The 13,292-nt window shown below is 36.0% G+C and overlaps 3 protein-coding genes across 4 annotated transcripts; all 3 read left to right on the top strand.

The window, feature by feature from the left end:
* The first annotated feature begins 524 nt into the window (after positions 1–524).
* tm4sf21b (transmembrane 4 L six family member 21b) lies at positions 525–4,078 on the top strand. Of its 2 annotated transcripts, none has more exons than XM_084109382.1 (5): positions 525–1,280; positions 1,465–1,530; positions 2,241–2,377; positions 3,333–3,383; positions 3,546–4,078. In XM_084109382.1, the coding sequence occupies exons 1-5, from the start codon at positions 1,089–1,091 to the stop codon at positions 3,658–3,660; spliced, it is 561 nt and encodes a 186-aa protein (XP_083965508.1). In that variant the 5' UTR covers positions 525–1,088; the 3' UTR covers positions 3,661–4,078. The 2 variants fall into 2 exon arrangements, with proteins under 2 accessions (XP_083965508.1, XP_083965507.1); XM_084109381.1 differs by having other exon boundaries at positions 3,197–3,383.
* A 150-nt stretch (positions 4,079–4,228) lies between these two features.
* Positions 4,229–7,035, top strand: LOC311078573 (lysophosphatidic acid receptor 6). Its single transcript, XM_084107462.1, has 2 exons — positions 4,229–4,349; positions 5,165–7,035. Exon 2 carries the CDS (start codon positions 5,207–5,209, stop codon positions 6,152–6,154), a length of 948 nt encoding a protein of 315 aa, XP_083963588.1. The 5' UTR covers positions 4,229–4,349; positions 5,165–5,206; the 3' UTR covers positions 6,155–7,035.
* A 2,584-nt stretch (positions 7,036–9,619) lies between these two features.
* her8a (hairy-related 8a) lies at positions 9,620–12,567 on the top strand. The gene is made up of 4 exons (XM_084108637.1): positions 9,620–9,833; positions 10,607–10,702; positions 10,847–10,925; positions 11,429–12,567. Exons 1-4 carry the CDS (start codon positions 9,771–9,773, stop codon positions 11,896–11,898), a joined length of 708 nt encoding a protein of 235 aa, XP_083964763.1. The 5' UTR covers positions 9,620–9,770; the 3' UTR covers positions 11,899–12,567.
* The last annotated feature ends 725 nt before the right edge of the window (positions 12,568–13,292 follow it).

Genomic DNA, 13,292 nt, shown 5'->3' with positions numbered 1-13,292 from the left:
GTTTTCTTCTCATACTCATCCCAAATCACCAAAACATTGCTCCAGAAATGAATTCCTATTCAAGCAGAGTATTAGCACATTTACTCCACTAGAGTGCAGTCAGAAATAATGGATGTAAATTGATTGTTGAAAGAAGTGGTGACTCGTTAGGCTATTGCTGCTTTGTGCATCATGCTTAACATTAAGTTCAGGTAAAGTTTATTAATATCAAATGTTTCCCACAGTGGTTAACCAAAGATAGTGTCAGTCCCAGCACACTTTTTTTGTATTGCACTGTAAGCTTGTCTTGTGGTGATGAGGTAATTGGTGGTTGTGGTGAACACAATGAGAACCAATTTGGACTTGATTTCTCTAAATGGAGTATTTGTTCAACTATTTATATTTAAATGATCCCATCTTAAAAATTAGATTAGCGGTTATAATAAATACAAAATGTTCTAATAATAGAAATGTTCACATATCTGTACCTTGATCCCTTTCTCAGTAGGCTTGACGTATGCTGTCATTACATAAAATAACTGTTTAGATTCCTGATTAGAGGGCATGTGGGATCTGTACATAAGTGCACTGAAAGGTTCAGAGTTCAGTAAAGAGCCACAAACACACCGACCCCCACCTCCAACAGCAGATAACATTCATTGATCAAATGATCCAAGACAGATTCCAGGATATTACAAATGTCACATGATGCCCATGAATAGATATAATTTCAAGCATTGCACCTCTTCACTTTATATGGATAATTGGCTAGCAATAACAAAAGCATTATGTAAGAACAATGTCTCCTTTGTGCAAAACAGTTTTCTGTCTAATAGCATCATTCAGTATGTTTCTAAGGACTGTTTTGGAAAGAGTGACATTGGCTGTTCAAAGTACAGTCATTTTTATGGCAACCAATATATGATAAAGATGTGACATCATATACCTGACGTGACATCAGTACCTGACCTGACGTCAGGCGTGTTAGTCTTGTCACATAGAGTATTTATAATCTGTCCTCTCATCAACTTAGCACTCGAGAATAAAGTCTAACACGCTTAAAGTCTGTTTAATATTTCTGAGCCTAAACAAAACAGAATATTTACATCATGTGTACAGGAAAGTGTGCCAAGTTTATTGGCATCAGCCTCTATCCGCTGGCACTGCTGTCCATCATCTGCAACATTTTTCTGTTTTTCCCTGATTTGAAAACCATTTATTCAAAGGAGGAAGCAGAGGGGCTCTACCGTCTTACGGATGAGATCGTATACATGGGAGGCGTTGTTGGAGGAGGTATCTTGGTAAGGAAATTCTATATCTCATTGTATTGTTATGGAGTTTTCCCTTGACATTTCTGTTGGTGTTGTCTGACCAGTTTCTTGGCACTATTTAGTGCATCCATCCTGGCTTCTGGAATACACTGTAGGTTATATCTCTTCTTCAGCATACTTTTATGTTGATATGGCTACTGCTTTTCTCTTTTAGGTATTGATTCCTGCGATTCACATCCATAGCACTGGGAGGCAAGGCTGCTGTGCAAACCGATGTGGGGTGAGTTCTGCTAGGGTCACAGATTCGATTTATTTCTCTAGGACTACACTCTTGACTTTAATTGAATTAGTGCCTAAGAACACTGTCAGAAATAGGGGTACAGTAGGAGTCCATTTCTGTCTCCCAAGGTACAATCTACACTAACGTACCCCATAGGCCTTATTATTGGACCTCAAGGTACATTATGTACCTTTTTGATGGTCAAAAAGCATTAAAAGGTACATATATGTACAGTTTCTTTTAAAGGTTAAGGTACAATATTGTACCCCAATACAAATTGGAATTAATGAGGGTACAGCCCCAGTGACAAGCCATTGTACCCCTAAAGGTACAATTATGTACTTTATTTTCCGAGAGTGAAGGAAAGCAGGTGTGTCAGCTTTACCTAGGAATATTCATCATTTTATAGGGATAGTTCACCCAAAAGGAACACATTGTCGTTTACTTACCCTTATGTCGCCCCCAAAAAAATTTCGTCGACTTTATTATGTAAGATTGAAAATAATCAAAGATATTTGAAAATGAACAAAAATAATCAAAGATATTTGAAATATAAACAAAGACATTTGCTTTTACTGTTTGCTGGTGAAACCACTATGAACCACTATGGTGAAAATGTAAATTTTTAACATAAACAAAATGCTTACATTTTTCCATTTAGTGAACCTTTAACTGACCTAAGTCGGTTGTGTTCTTTCTGTCTATTATAGATGTTCCTGTCCATTATCTTTGCTAAAATTGGTGTGGCTGGTGCTCTGTACAGTGGTATTATAGCTGTGCTTGCATTGATTAATGGACCAGTTTGCTTGACTGAAGATGATCAATGGAGCAGACCATTCATGAACAGGTGTGAAAATGATTGGTCCAACTCAAAACATCCTCTCCAGTTTAAAAAGAACATTTATAGAAAACAATTCTAGAGCTCATAAAGAGAAAAATAGTCATGACAACTAAAATATAACTTTTTTGGGTGCAAAAATGCATAATATAATAGTGTACATCAAAATAGTTTGTGGCACTTAACTGCTTTTAAAGGGTTAGTTCACCCAAAAATGAAAATTCTGTCATTAATTACTCACCCTCAGACATGTTGTTCCAACCCCGCTTCGTTCATCTCCGGAACACAGATGAAGATCTTTTTGATGAAATCTGAAAGCTTTCTGTCCCTCCACTGACATCTACACAACCACCACTTTAACGCTTCAAAAAAGTTCATTAAGAAATTGTAAAACTAATCCATATGAATCTAGCAGCTTATTAACTGAACATTGAATTTAGGCTTTTATTCACATAAAATGTTCAATGTTCAAATGTGAATAAAAGCCTAAATTAAATCTGTCATTATATAAAGCAATCTAGTCTCTTCAGGAAATTTGAAGTAAACCACTCAATTCAAATGAATTAGTTTTACGATTTCTTTATGAACTATTTGAAGCGTTAAAGTGGTAATTGCGTAGGCTGTCAATGGAGGGACAGAAAGCTCTCAGATTTCATCAAAAATATCTTCATTTGTGTTCTGAAGATAAACTAAAGTCTTACGGGTTTGGAAGATGTGAGGGTGAGTAATGACAGAATTGACTTTTTTTTGGTTAACTGTCCCTTTAATGTCTTTATTTGTTGTTCTTTTTATTATTATCATTATATATTTATTTGACATATTTTGCAGCAATGAAAACTACTTGGGAAACTTTGAAATGTGGGACACTTGCAAAGAGCCAAAAAATGTCGTGGAGTTTAACATCGGCCTGTTTGCCGCCCTGCTGGTGGCTGCTTGTTTAGAACTGCTGCTCTGTGTATTTCAGGTGTTCAACGGCCTCTTTGGCTGCATCTGTGGTACATGCAATCGCAAAGAGGTATGTACTGTATATAAAGATGACTTGATTTCTAAAGGTCAATCAGTTATTCATTTACTGCATTTTTTTTGCTGATGGTTTTGCAATATTGATTTATGGTTTCAGCATGGTACCTTATAAAATGATCTGATAGTGGGTCTAAATTATGCTTTATTCATATAGCTGGCATAACTTCAATAGGACAAAAGACCAGATAACACAGGATCAAGATTTATTACCAGACACTTGTCTTCAGGATCGATCGGTGACCATTAGCAAATGTGGAAGTGAACAGTAATTAACAAGAAAGGACCTGTAAAACTTACTCTACTGATTAACATTATATCTTCTCAATTGAAACATTGTTTGCATATGTCGTACTGAGAAAATGTTTGCATCAGAAAATGTCATACTGAGAAAATGTGTCCAGAAACCCACTGATCCATCCATGTGGAAAAAAAATGGGTTCATTTGTTGTATAAATGTAAATAGTTAAAGTTGTATTTTTCTTATTTTATTTTGTAAAATATTTAGATATCTTTTAAATAATAGTTCAATGTTATGTTAAAATTAATGTATTTATATTTACATATAAATTTTAAGGAAGGATTGGGTGGTTCGTATTAACATTTATGTCAGGCAGACCTTTTTTGACTGTGATCTTAATGTACCCAGATGTTTAACACATTTTATTCTAAATAAAACTTTTAACAGGTTTTGGCTATTTTAGTGCTTGTTTCTCTTTTTTGATAATCTATGTCACATATTATTGAGAAGTTCAATGTCGTTTTTGGATGAGAAGTGCTTTTCTATGTAGTTGTTTGATGTTGCATAAGATAATTAAAAAGAAGGCAGAAATGACTGGCACATGCACCGCAAACTCATTTCCTGAAGTTAAGGCCCTTAATGAGACTGCAACATAAGAACCGTCTTGCATCAGTACCAACTACCAACCAAAAAGAAACTCTCTTCTACATAACAAAAACGGTGAGTGTATTTACAACATCCACATAATCATTTTCCATATGTTTTCATTTTTCAAATAAGGAAATACCATGTCTACATGGGCAGGCTTGACTTTTAATTACTTGTGTATGTAAATGAAACACTGTTTGCATATGTCATATTGAATAATGGACTGAGAAAATGTGTCCGGAAACTTTATATATATATATATATATATATATATATATATATATAATTTATATATATATATATATATATATACATATATATATATATATATATATATATATAATTAAGACATGTTAGTTTAAATGTATTTTTTTTATTTAGTGTGCAAGTATTAGACTATACATATATTTAAATAAACTAAGCAAAACGGCAACTTGATAACTTGATATCAAATAAAATTTGATAACTTTGACATTTTGTTAACCCATCTTCTGTTCTACGGTAAAAACAAGGGATGTAGCCTACAGTACAAACAGCATAAAATGTACCAAAAGAGTTTTTCATTTTTATTCTTTATCTCACATAACCCTTGTACAGAATTCTGGCAAGATCTGAGATGCACATTGTACACTTTATGAGATGTTCATGTCACTTGATCTTTAAAAAATATAGGCTACTGGTTTCGAAATGCTTTGAGTTGGAGGAAATACTCTTCAACCCTTTTTTAAAGTTTCCTATGACGCAAGATATGCTTGCAATTCTTTGAAGAACTTCTGCATGTAGCCTAAATAAAAACCGAGATCCCTTCTTGGTGCAAGTTTCTTTTGAGATTGATAAGCCTTTTATAACATTTCATAACACAACCCTTTGTTTCTCTGTCATTACAGGCTATTAAAGACTAGTCAAGGAGGTAAATCCTAAGATCAGCAATGTTAAATTATACATGTTCGAATTCAACATCAGTCCAGAATGTGGTTTTTGTTGCTGTGTACTCAGTGGTCTTCATATGTGGACTGACCCTCAACCTCACCGCGCTTGTCATTTTTTTCCGCAACTCTAAATCACGGTCGCACACCACCGTGTACATGATTCACCTAGCCTTTGCTGATCTTCTTCTGGTTTGTACGCTTCCAGTGAGGATCTATTACCACGGGGGTTTGGGGGATCTGAACAAGAAATTCTGTGATATTACCGGTCTAATACTGCTAAGTAACATGTATGGCAGCATCTTGCTCCTCATGTGCATTAGCTTTGACCGTTGCATAGCAGTCTGCTTCCCGTTGTCTTCTCACGTCCGTGAGGGCCGCAAGAAAGCATGGTGTGTGTGTCTGGGAATCTGGATCCTAACTACCGTAACGAGCTTTCCGATCTATTTCAAACATCCCAAAGAGTGCAACAACAGCACGTGTTTTGGAAATTTTCCTACGTATGCCACTCAAACATCTAATCTCATTTCCACGCTAATTGTTGGGTTTGGGATCCCACTAACCGTTATGATTCTCAGCTCATGGGGGCTCCTCCGGGCTATAAGCAAAAGCACGGCTGTTCAGACCAGTGACCTAGTAGACAGCGGAAAGATTAAAAGGATGATAATAACTAACTTGGCGATCTTTCTGTTCTGTTTTCTGCCGTATCACGTTATGCTTGTGCTACTTAAAGCCTATGAGCCTCCCCATACATCAAGCTCACTGTTAACAGCTTACCAGTACAGCCACATGATAGCTTGCCTGAATGCAATGCTGGACCCCCTGGTGTACTACTTCACAACAGAGACGTTTCGAAGAAAAATGGATGTTAAGCCTGTACGCAGAATATGGCAAATGAACAGTCACAGCTCGGACGGAAACAACCGTTCACGTGCCCCGCTCACAACGTAAGCGCCACCTCAACTCAACTCAACAAAAAAAAAACCTTCATGCAGGTCTCATGCTTAGTGACAGTTTACATTACCGTTCGCTATCTGCTTTAATAGGAAGGAAAGATGTAGATGGGGTGATAGATCACTTGCATATGACTCAAAAAATGAAAAGAAAAAAGGAAGCCACAAGTCTTCACCCTTCTGGGTGAGTTGCTGACTGCATGCACACAGTGTGTGCAAAAATGAGTGCTCTGTAAAGTCTAGACTCCTTTTAGAGGGCATTGTTTTTTCTCACATATGCATTTATGAGAAAGTAAATGACTCGTTTAGCCATTGATGTGGAACCACTCGTTTTGTTTTCAAAAAGGACTCTCACTGGGAAGCCATTGTAATGTGTTATGTCAAATCAAACATGATTGACAAATTAGGGTAATTATTTACAGAGAACATGTTCTAAGACAGTTAGATTAGAGCATTATATCCACATTTACATATTTGTAAAGTTTCTACATTTTGTTAACGATTCATAGCTTTTTAGTTGTAAGGTACTAATGCAGCAGTGGTGTTTTTGTTGTATTTTTAAATGTTACTATTTGTAAGTAACCTACTTGTGCATGATAATTTTGCATGTGTGTAATTTAGAAATTGTGTTACTTTTCCATAAAATAGCATATGGACATATGTGCTTAGATAATTGCTTAGAAAGTTTTGCTATTAGTATTGTTAAATAGTAAAAAAAAAACCTCTTTTCTGCATGTCTCCACACCCTTCCCCCTCTCTACCACATCCGTTTGACCTGGTGCACATAGCTTGTTCTGAGTATAACCACAGTTCCTTAAGTCTTTGGTATAACGCAAATATTCCCATGTGTAAATATGTTAATAAAAGTGATTAATATTCTCTTTTTGCAGTTTTAATTATTGTTATCCATCCATGGTGATTTTCTTCTAGAGATGTCAAAGAGAAAACAACAACAACAACAACAACAACAACAACAACAACAACAACAACAACAACAACTTGTCATTAAAGAAGCACATTTCATTGGACAAGCAGCATTAAGCACTGGGGTGAATTCAGGGTGATTGGGACACTTTTTACCATTGAGATGACTGGGGAAAGTGTCCCAATAAACCTGATTTCACCCCTATAGATCACTTATAGAGTGGATAGGTCCGATTTTCAGGGATAAAATCTTGATACCAAAATAAATAAAGATATTGGTAACACTTTACAATAAGGTTCATTAGTTAACATTAGTTAACTACCATGGTTAACATGAACTAAGAATGAACAATACTTCTTCAGCATTTATTAATCTTAGTTAACATTAATTTCAACATTTACTAATACATTATTAAAATAAAAGGTTGTATTTGTTAACGTTAGTTAATGCACTGTGAACTAACATTAACAAACAATGAACAGCTGTATTTTTATTAACTAACATTAAAAAAAAATACTGTAATAAATGTATTGCTCATTGTTAGTTCATAGTTATTTCATAATGTTAACTAATGAACCTTACTGTAAAGTGTTACCAAGATATTGATACAGATGCATGTAAATACCCACAACGTGTCTTAGTGCTTGACTGACTTACCCAAAAGTGGCCCGTGTGAACTACCTTACATACTTTCTGAATGCAGAAGTTCTCGAGTCGAGGCCATGCGCATCAGAGCCAGGAGTATAGGTTGCATTATCTGCTCATGCGTTCTTTTCGCACTCTAACGTCATTGTTGTAAATTGAACACCCCCTGGTGGTAGACTAAATCAAATAATTTACTAGCAACTGTTGTATAATGGAACACATTTGTCTGTCGAATTAACTAACTTTGTATTAGTAATTAACGATTAAGGGCTCAAATAGGCCCTATTATAGGCTATTCATGATCGTGTTGATTATTTTTTGTTGATTTATTGCAAGTCGATATTCTAAGTCATTTAAATCTTAATTTTCCCCAAGCTATAAACACGAAACCAATTATTCAGAAATGAAAACTTTACAGTAGCCTAGCTACTTAGCCTAGGCCTATAGCCTACCTGTACAGTGTTAGTAGGCTTACATGGTGCAATTTATGTTGCAAACCTCAAAATGTGGGTTGCTGTGAAAAACCTATAAGAAAATCCACAATAGGCTACGAGTGTTTAGTGGTTTCGTGAGCCATTGGAAACCAAAGTTTGAAGCTTTTTTTAACAAACGGATTTGTCTTTAAAAATTGACGTGCAGCCTAGGCTACAGCTGATTAATATTTTTTTCATGTAGGCTATATTTTAAATGTTAGGCTGTTTCTATTCATTTCTAGGGTGTAGCCTATAGGCTACATTTTTACTGCCTTTTTTCCAAAAACGTTTCCGTTCACAAGCAAACAAACATTCTACTAATGTTTAATTTTACACGTGTTTTCCTGGTTGGTGACAGCAAACTGTCAATTAATCACAACCAATTCTCATATTTAATCGAATCAGTCTTTCTGTGGGCACTGTGTTTTTCTGGGCTCCTGAAGAGTTTAAGATGGCCATTAGGGATTTGGCACCCTGTCTATTATTCCGTTGACTGTGGGTCATTATGGCCGGACAACAGCAGAAAAAGAGATCTTGGCGTGCCTCAGTGGAGTGTGCCCGTCCCGTAGGTGAAAAGAACAATGGTGAAGGCCTTAAGGGGTAGAGGGGATGGGTCGCGCGCTGTGGAGGAAGGGGTGGGGAACTAGGAGATAATAGTAGTTCTCCCACTGTGAAAACACTTAAAAACTAAGATTTCTTTGCTATTGTTGCTCGTTACCATCCTCCAACCTTTACCATCCTCTGTCTTTGTTGGGGTAGCGGATACCCCATTCTTGTTTTTATTTACAAATTGAATAACATTGCATCTAAAATTCAACAGTGAAATATATGTTTTTAAATGCATTTAATGTCCTTACCTATATGCTATAAACACTGAAAAAAAAATGATTCGTTGAATTTAATCTTTTTTTTATCGTAAGTGGTTGCATTCAATTGATTTTAGCTACATTTAAACAAATGCATTAAGTTGAACTTAATCAATTTTAGTTCAACTTAATGCATTTGTTTAAATGTAGGTAAAATCAATTGAATGCAACCACTTACGATAATTTTTTTTTATTAAATTCAACTAATAATTTTTTTCAGTGTACCAGGTTAAAGGACAGAATTTAACAGGATAATACATAATTGTATGCATCCACAGGTGCATCCTTATTGTACTAATATCAGTTTTAATTTTAGTGTTTCATACTGTGAGAGCCACTTTCATTTTTTTTTTCTTTTCTTCTGTTGAGTCAAATTGCGTGTTCTGAAAATGAGTCACTTGTGAAATCAAACTTTTGAACTCTGTGTTTCATCTCAGTGCTTCGCACTATGCGTGGAACGTGGGATTCGTTCTATTTAATAGGCCGAACCCGAGACTGTGGGAAATTGTGCAGCAAAAAGCACCCATGCATTGTCATGGTAATTTCGGTGGGTGGAGGTTTGAGGGGGAGTGAGAGTACATGTTAAACGAGGTTAAGTGAGCTTGTTTAGTTCCTAGTTTTATCAAGCCTACGCCACCGCAAACATTCCGAAATAGTCGTGGGAAAGCGAAAAAGTTTCTTGTTTTTAACTAGAAGTGCAGAATAATGACGGCCTCCAATATCGGCAATGGCCCGGAGAAGAATTTCAACGCAAAAGAAGAGCGAAAGGTATGTGACTACGCTGTCGTCATTTTATGTTGTTTAATGCAACTATGTCAAAATATGTACTCATTTGTTCATGGGGCATACAAGTAAAAAGCGTCTAAATAACTGAACATGAAACAGGGACATATTTAGACAACCTTACAGAGCAGCTTTATAAAGTTAGCTATATGCACAAATTCCAGACATGCTGTTTGAGCGTCCTCTGCATGGTAATTTTATATTGAAGGAAACATAAGACCTAAATGTCAGAAATAGCAGTAGCACTTACTAAATGGGCTATTTCATAAAACAATTAGATTGTTTTGCAAGTCTAAACATTGTTTAGTTAGTATCTAACTTTTAGATATTGAGTAGTTCCTTATGAATATGTAAACCTTATACTTGAAAAGAAATTGCAATTAGCATGTTTTTTTGTTTTTGTTTTTTTTTGTCATGCAGTCTTAAAATGATTGGCTCTTATTGGCTCAAATCAGTTGATACATTTCAAGCAGGATACTGCTGTGAGAGTTTGACAGTGATAAAGTATTGAATCTCAAATAACTACTGACATGACTGAGTAACTTTAGTCAAGACTTTACAGTAGTTTATGTTAAATAATCACATTTAATGAAGTCATTTGGGATGTCCAGAGAATGTTTCACACTTCAGACATGCACCTTACAGAATTGGCATGTGTATTGTGAGACTTGCATTGTCAAATTGGTAGTGAATTAATCCCTTGAGGATGTCTAATGAATATTTCATACACACTAAAACCAGCTTGTTTATAATTTTAGTTGCGGAAACCCTTGATAGAGAAAAGACGCAGAGAGAGGATAAACTCAAGCCTTGAGCAACTAAAGGGTATAATGGTGGATGCCTACAATTTGGATGTAAGTGACCCAAATAAATATCATTACTCTTTATATTTGAAATCTATTTGCACCAATATAATTCAAATCATTTTAATGCATTTATAAAAAAATTTTTTTACATAAATACATTTAAATGCATTTTTCCTTTAACTTTTCCCACAGCAATCTAAATTGGAGAAGGCTGATGTTCTTGAGATAACAGTTCAGCACATGGAGAACCTTCAAAGAGGTCACGGACCAGGTTAGGCAGACTTTCTGGGCTAAAACCATTGTAGCCTACTTTTTCCACCCCGTACATTTTAAGTTAATATTATTTCAAACATGTAAACAAACTCTACTGATCTTTAAGGGGAAATGTATGATTGTTTACATAATTTTTTTTTTATATATATCATATTATTGAAGTATACAACTATATTTTTTCCCCGATTTCAATGTGCATGTATTAGAATAATTGATAAGATTTAGTTTTAAAAGTATGCTAAAAGATCTATAAATAAGATCAGGTGCTTAATCTATATGTAAATCTATATGTGTACTGATGATGATTCGACGGCAGTACATGTTTTGCCTTTGCACTGTGCACTTTTTTTTTGTTGGTATGCACTGAGCACTTTCTTATTTTTTGCCTCTGAATAAAGACTTCAGACGATTCTTTTTCTCAAAGGAAACTGTGTGCAGGATTTTATTATGATTACATGGGGTAAAATCACTCCCATGCTTCTATTTTGCTTTGATTTTCAGGTGGTAGTCACGGTCCAGGCACTGGGTTTGAGTCTCGACAAAGATACGGTAGCGGGTACATTCAATGCATGCATGAGGTGCACAACCTGCTCCTGAGCTGCCCTGGGATGGACAAGACTCTGGGTGCACGTCTGCTAAACCACTTGCTGAAATCTCTTCCCCATATCAGCACTGAGGCTGGTAGCACAAGGTCTGTTGGCACCCCGAGTCCTGTTCCCCTGTCCCCGACCCATTCCCCTCTAAACCTGCCTTCCTTACAGGCTCACCCTCTCCACCTGCACACCCCTCCATCCCCTACATCTCCTTCCCCTCCCTCCAGTCCCACTCACTCGCCCAGAGTCCCACTGATTAGAGAGAGACCCAGAGAACAGCCCTCTCCCCCCAGCTCTCCTTCCCCTCAGTCTCCAGCACAATCGGCCCTTCCCCCTTTCTTTCTAGGGGCCGATCCTTCCATGTGGAGGCCCTGGTGAATGAATCCAGCACAACCCCTCCCCTTGCCCTTCCTGGCCTGCCCTCTTCTACCTAATAGTTTCCATTACATTTGATCTCTTGAGAGGTTGTAGTGCTTTCCACTCAGAGGGGTGCGTCATATTGGGTTACAAAGTCCCGTGGGGTTGTGTGGTATCATTTAAAGCACTGTACTGCATGCTTAGAAGCAAATTATGTTATATGTGCATGCTTTTAGGGTATGATCATAAATGACACCAAAGCTGCCCTCATTGACTGTATATACTAGTATTGCTGCATTACTACTTATAGGCAAAGTTTAGATTACCTTACTTTGGTTTTAATTTTTTTAACAATGATATTTTTACTAGCTGGGTTTTAGATGTGGTGTATTTTGTACATGTAGTAAAAGGGGTTTGTTGAAATTATGCATATTTCTCTACCTTAAATGCAAAACACTGATAGTGACTCAGAAAGAGTAGAATGGACAAGATCATTTGTGAAAAATACTCCATCCTTGTATATTACAAGAAGTGAGGAGTCTGACTAGTACCTCATATTGAAGCAGTTAAAACTGATTTCCTTTATGAAAAATCAGAACTGTGTATTGTTTTTGTACTCTCAAAACATTTGAAAATGATGATGATTATGATAAAGGTGATTTTAAAATAATAAAATAGACGATCAGTTTGTGTGTGTGTGTTTTAATTTATATAATATATATATATATATATATATATATATATATATATATATATATATATATATATATACACGTATATATTTAACACATTGTACAGCCTACTGTAACTTTGCTTTCCATTCAATACACTGTGTAAATATGAAAAATGAGAACACACTTTTTCGGCTAACTTCTATGGTATCTTTTTCCTATATGGAAGTAAGTGACTTCCGTCAACTGTCTGGTTACCAACATTCTTCAAAAATATCTTCTTTTGTGTTCAACAGAAGAAATAACAGGTTTGGAGGGTGAGTTAATGATGACGGAACTTTCATTTTTGGGTGAACTACCCTTTAAAGGCAGGGTAGGTAGGATTTATTAAAAATTAAAGATCCAAATTTGTTAAAACTTTCTATATATATCAATACATAATTAAAATGTAAGAACTCTGAAAAAAAGAGTATAAAAATCAAGTGACTCTAGACCGTTTAATCTGTATTAAACACAGCTCATTATTTCGATTCGGGACGAATCAAAGGATTGGCTTAGGCGACTGTCACTCTCTCGCAACCATGGCAACCACCCTTTTGCCACACAGCACCTACCCACTTGCGCGCGACCGTTTGATTTGAGGAGTGCGAGAGGCACGGAACCTGATCACACCTCCGTCCAGTAGATGGCGGTAATGCACTATGTTTGCAAGCTGCCAATAAAATCTATCGAAGAAGAAGAAGA

Source organism: Abramis brama (genome assembly GCF_963993115.1).
Source record: "Abramis brama genome assembly, chromosome: 3".
Taxonomy (NCBI): domain Eukaryota; kingdom Metazoa; phylum Chordata; class Actinopteri; order Cypriniformes; family Leuciscidae; genus Abramis; species Abramis brama.
Note: the sequence above shows the minus strand (reverse complement) of the source record. Positions and strands in the feature narration are given on the sequence as shown.

Coding starts and splice junctions, on each gene's coding strand:
- tm4sf21b (XM_084109381.1), top strand. CDS start 1,089: ATGTGTACAGGAAAGTGTGCCAAGTTTATTGGCATCAGCCTCTATCCG. Junction 1,281..1,464: donor TTGTTGGAGGAGGTATCTTG/GTAAGGAAATTC, acceptor TTTCTCTTTTAG/GTATTGATTCCTGCGATTCA. Junction 2,378..3,196: donor AGCAGACCATTCATGAACAG/GTGTGAAAATGA, acceptor CATATTTTGCAG/CAATGAAAACTACTTGGGAA.
- her8a (XM_084108637.1), top strand. CDS start 9,771: ATGACGGCCTCCAATATCGGCAATGGCCCGGAGAAGAATTTCAACGCA. Junction 10,703..10,846: donor TGGATGCCTACAATTTGGAT/GTAAGTGACCCA, acceptor CTTTTCCCACAG/CAATCTAAATTGGAGAAGGC. Junction 10,926..11,428: donor TCAAAGAGGTCACGGACCAG/GTTAGGCAGACT, acceptor TTTGATTTTCAG/GTGGTAGTCACGGTCCAGGC.
- LOC311078573 (XM_084107462.1), top strand. CDS start 5,207: ATGTTAAATTATACATGTTCGAATTCAACATCAGTCCAGAATGTGGTT.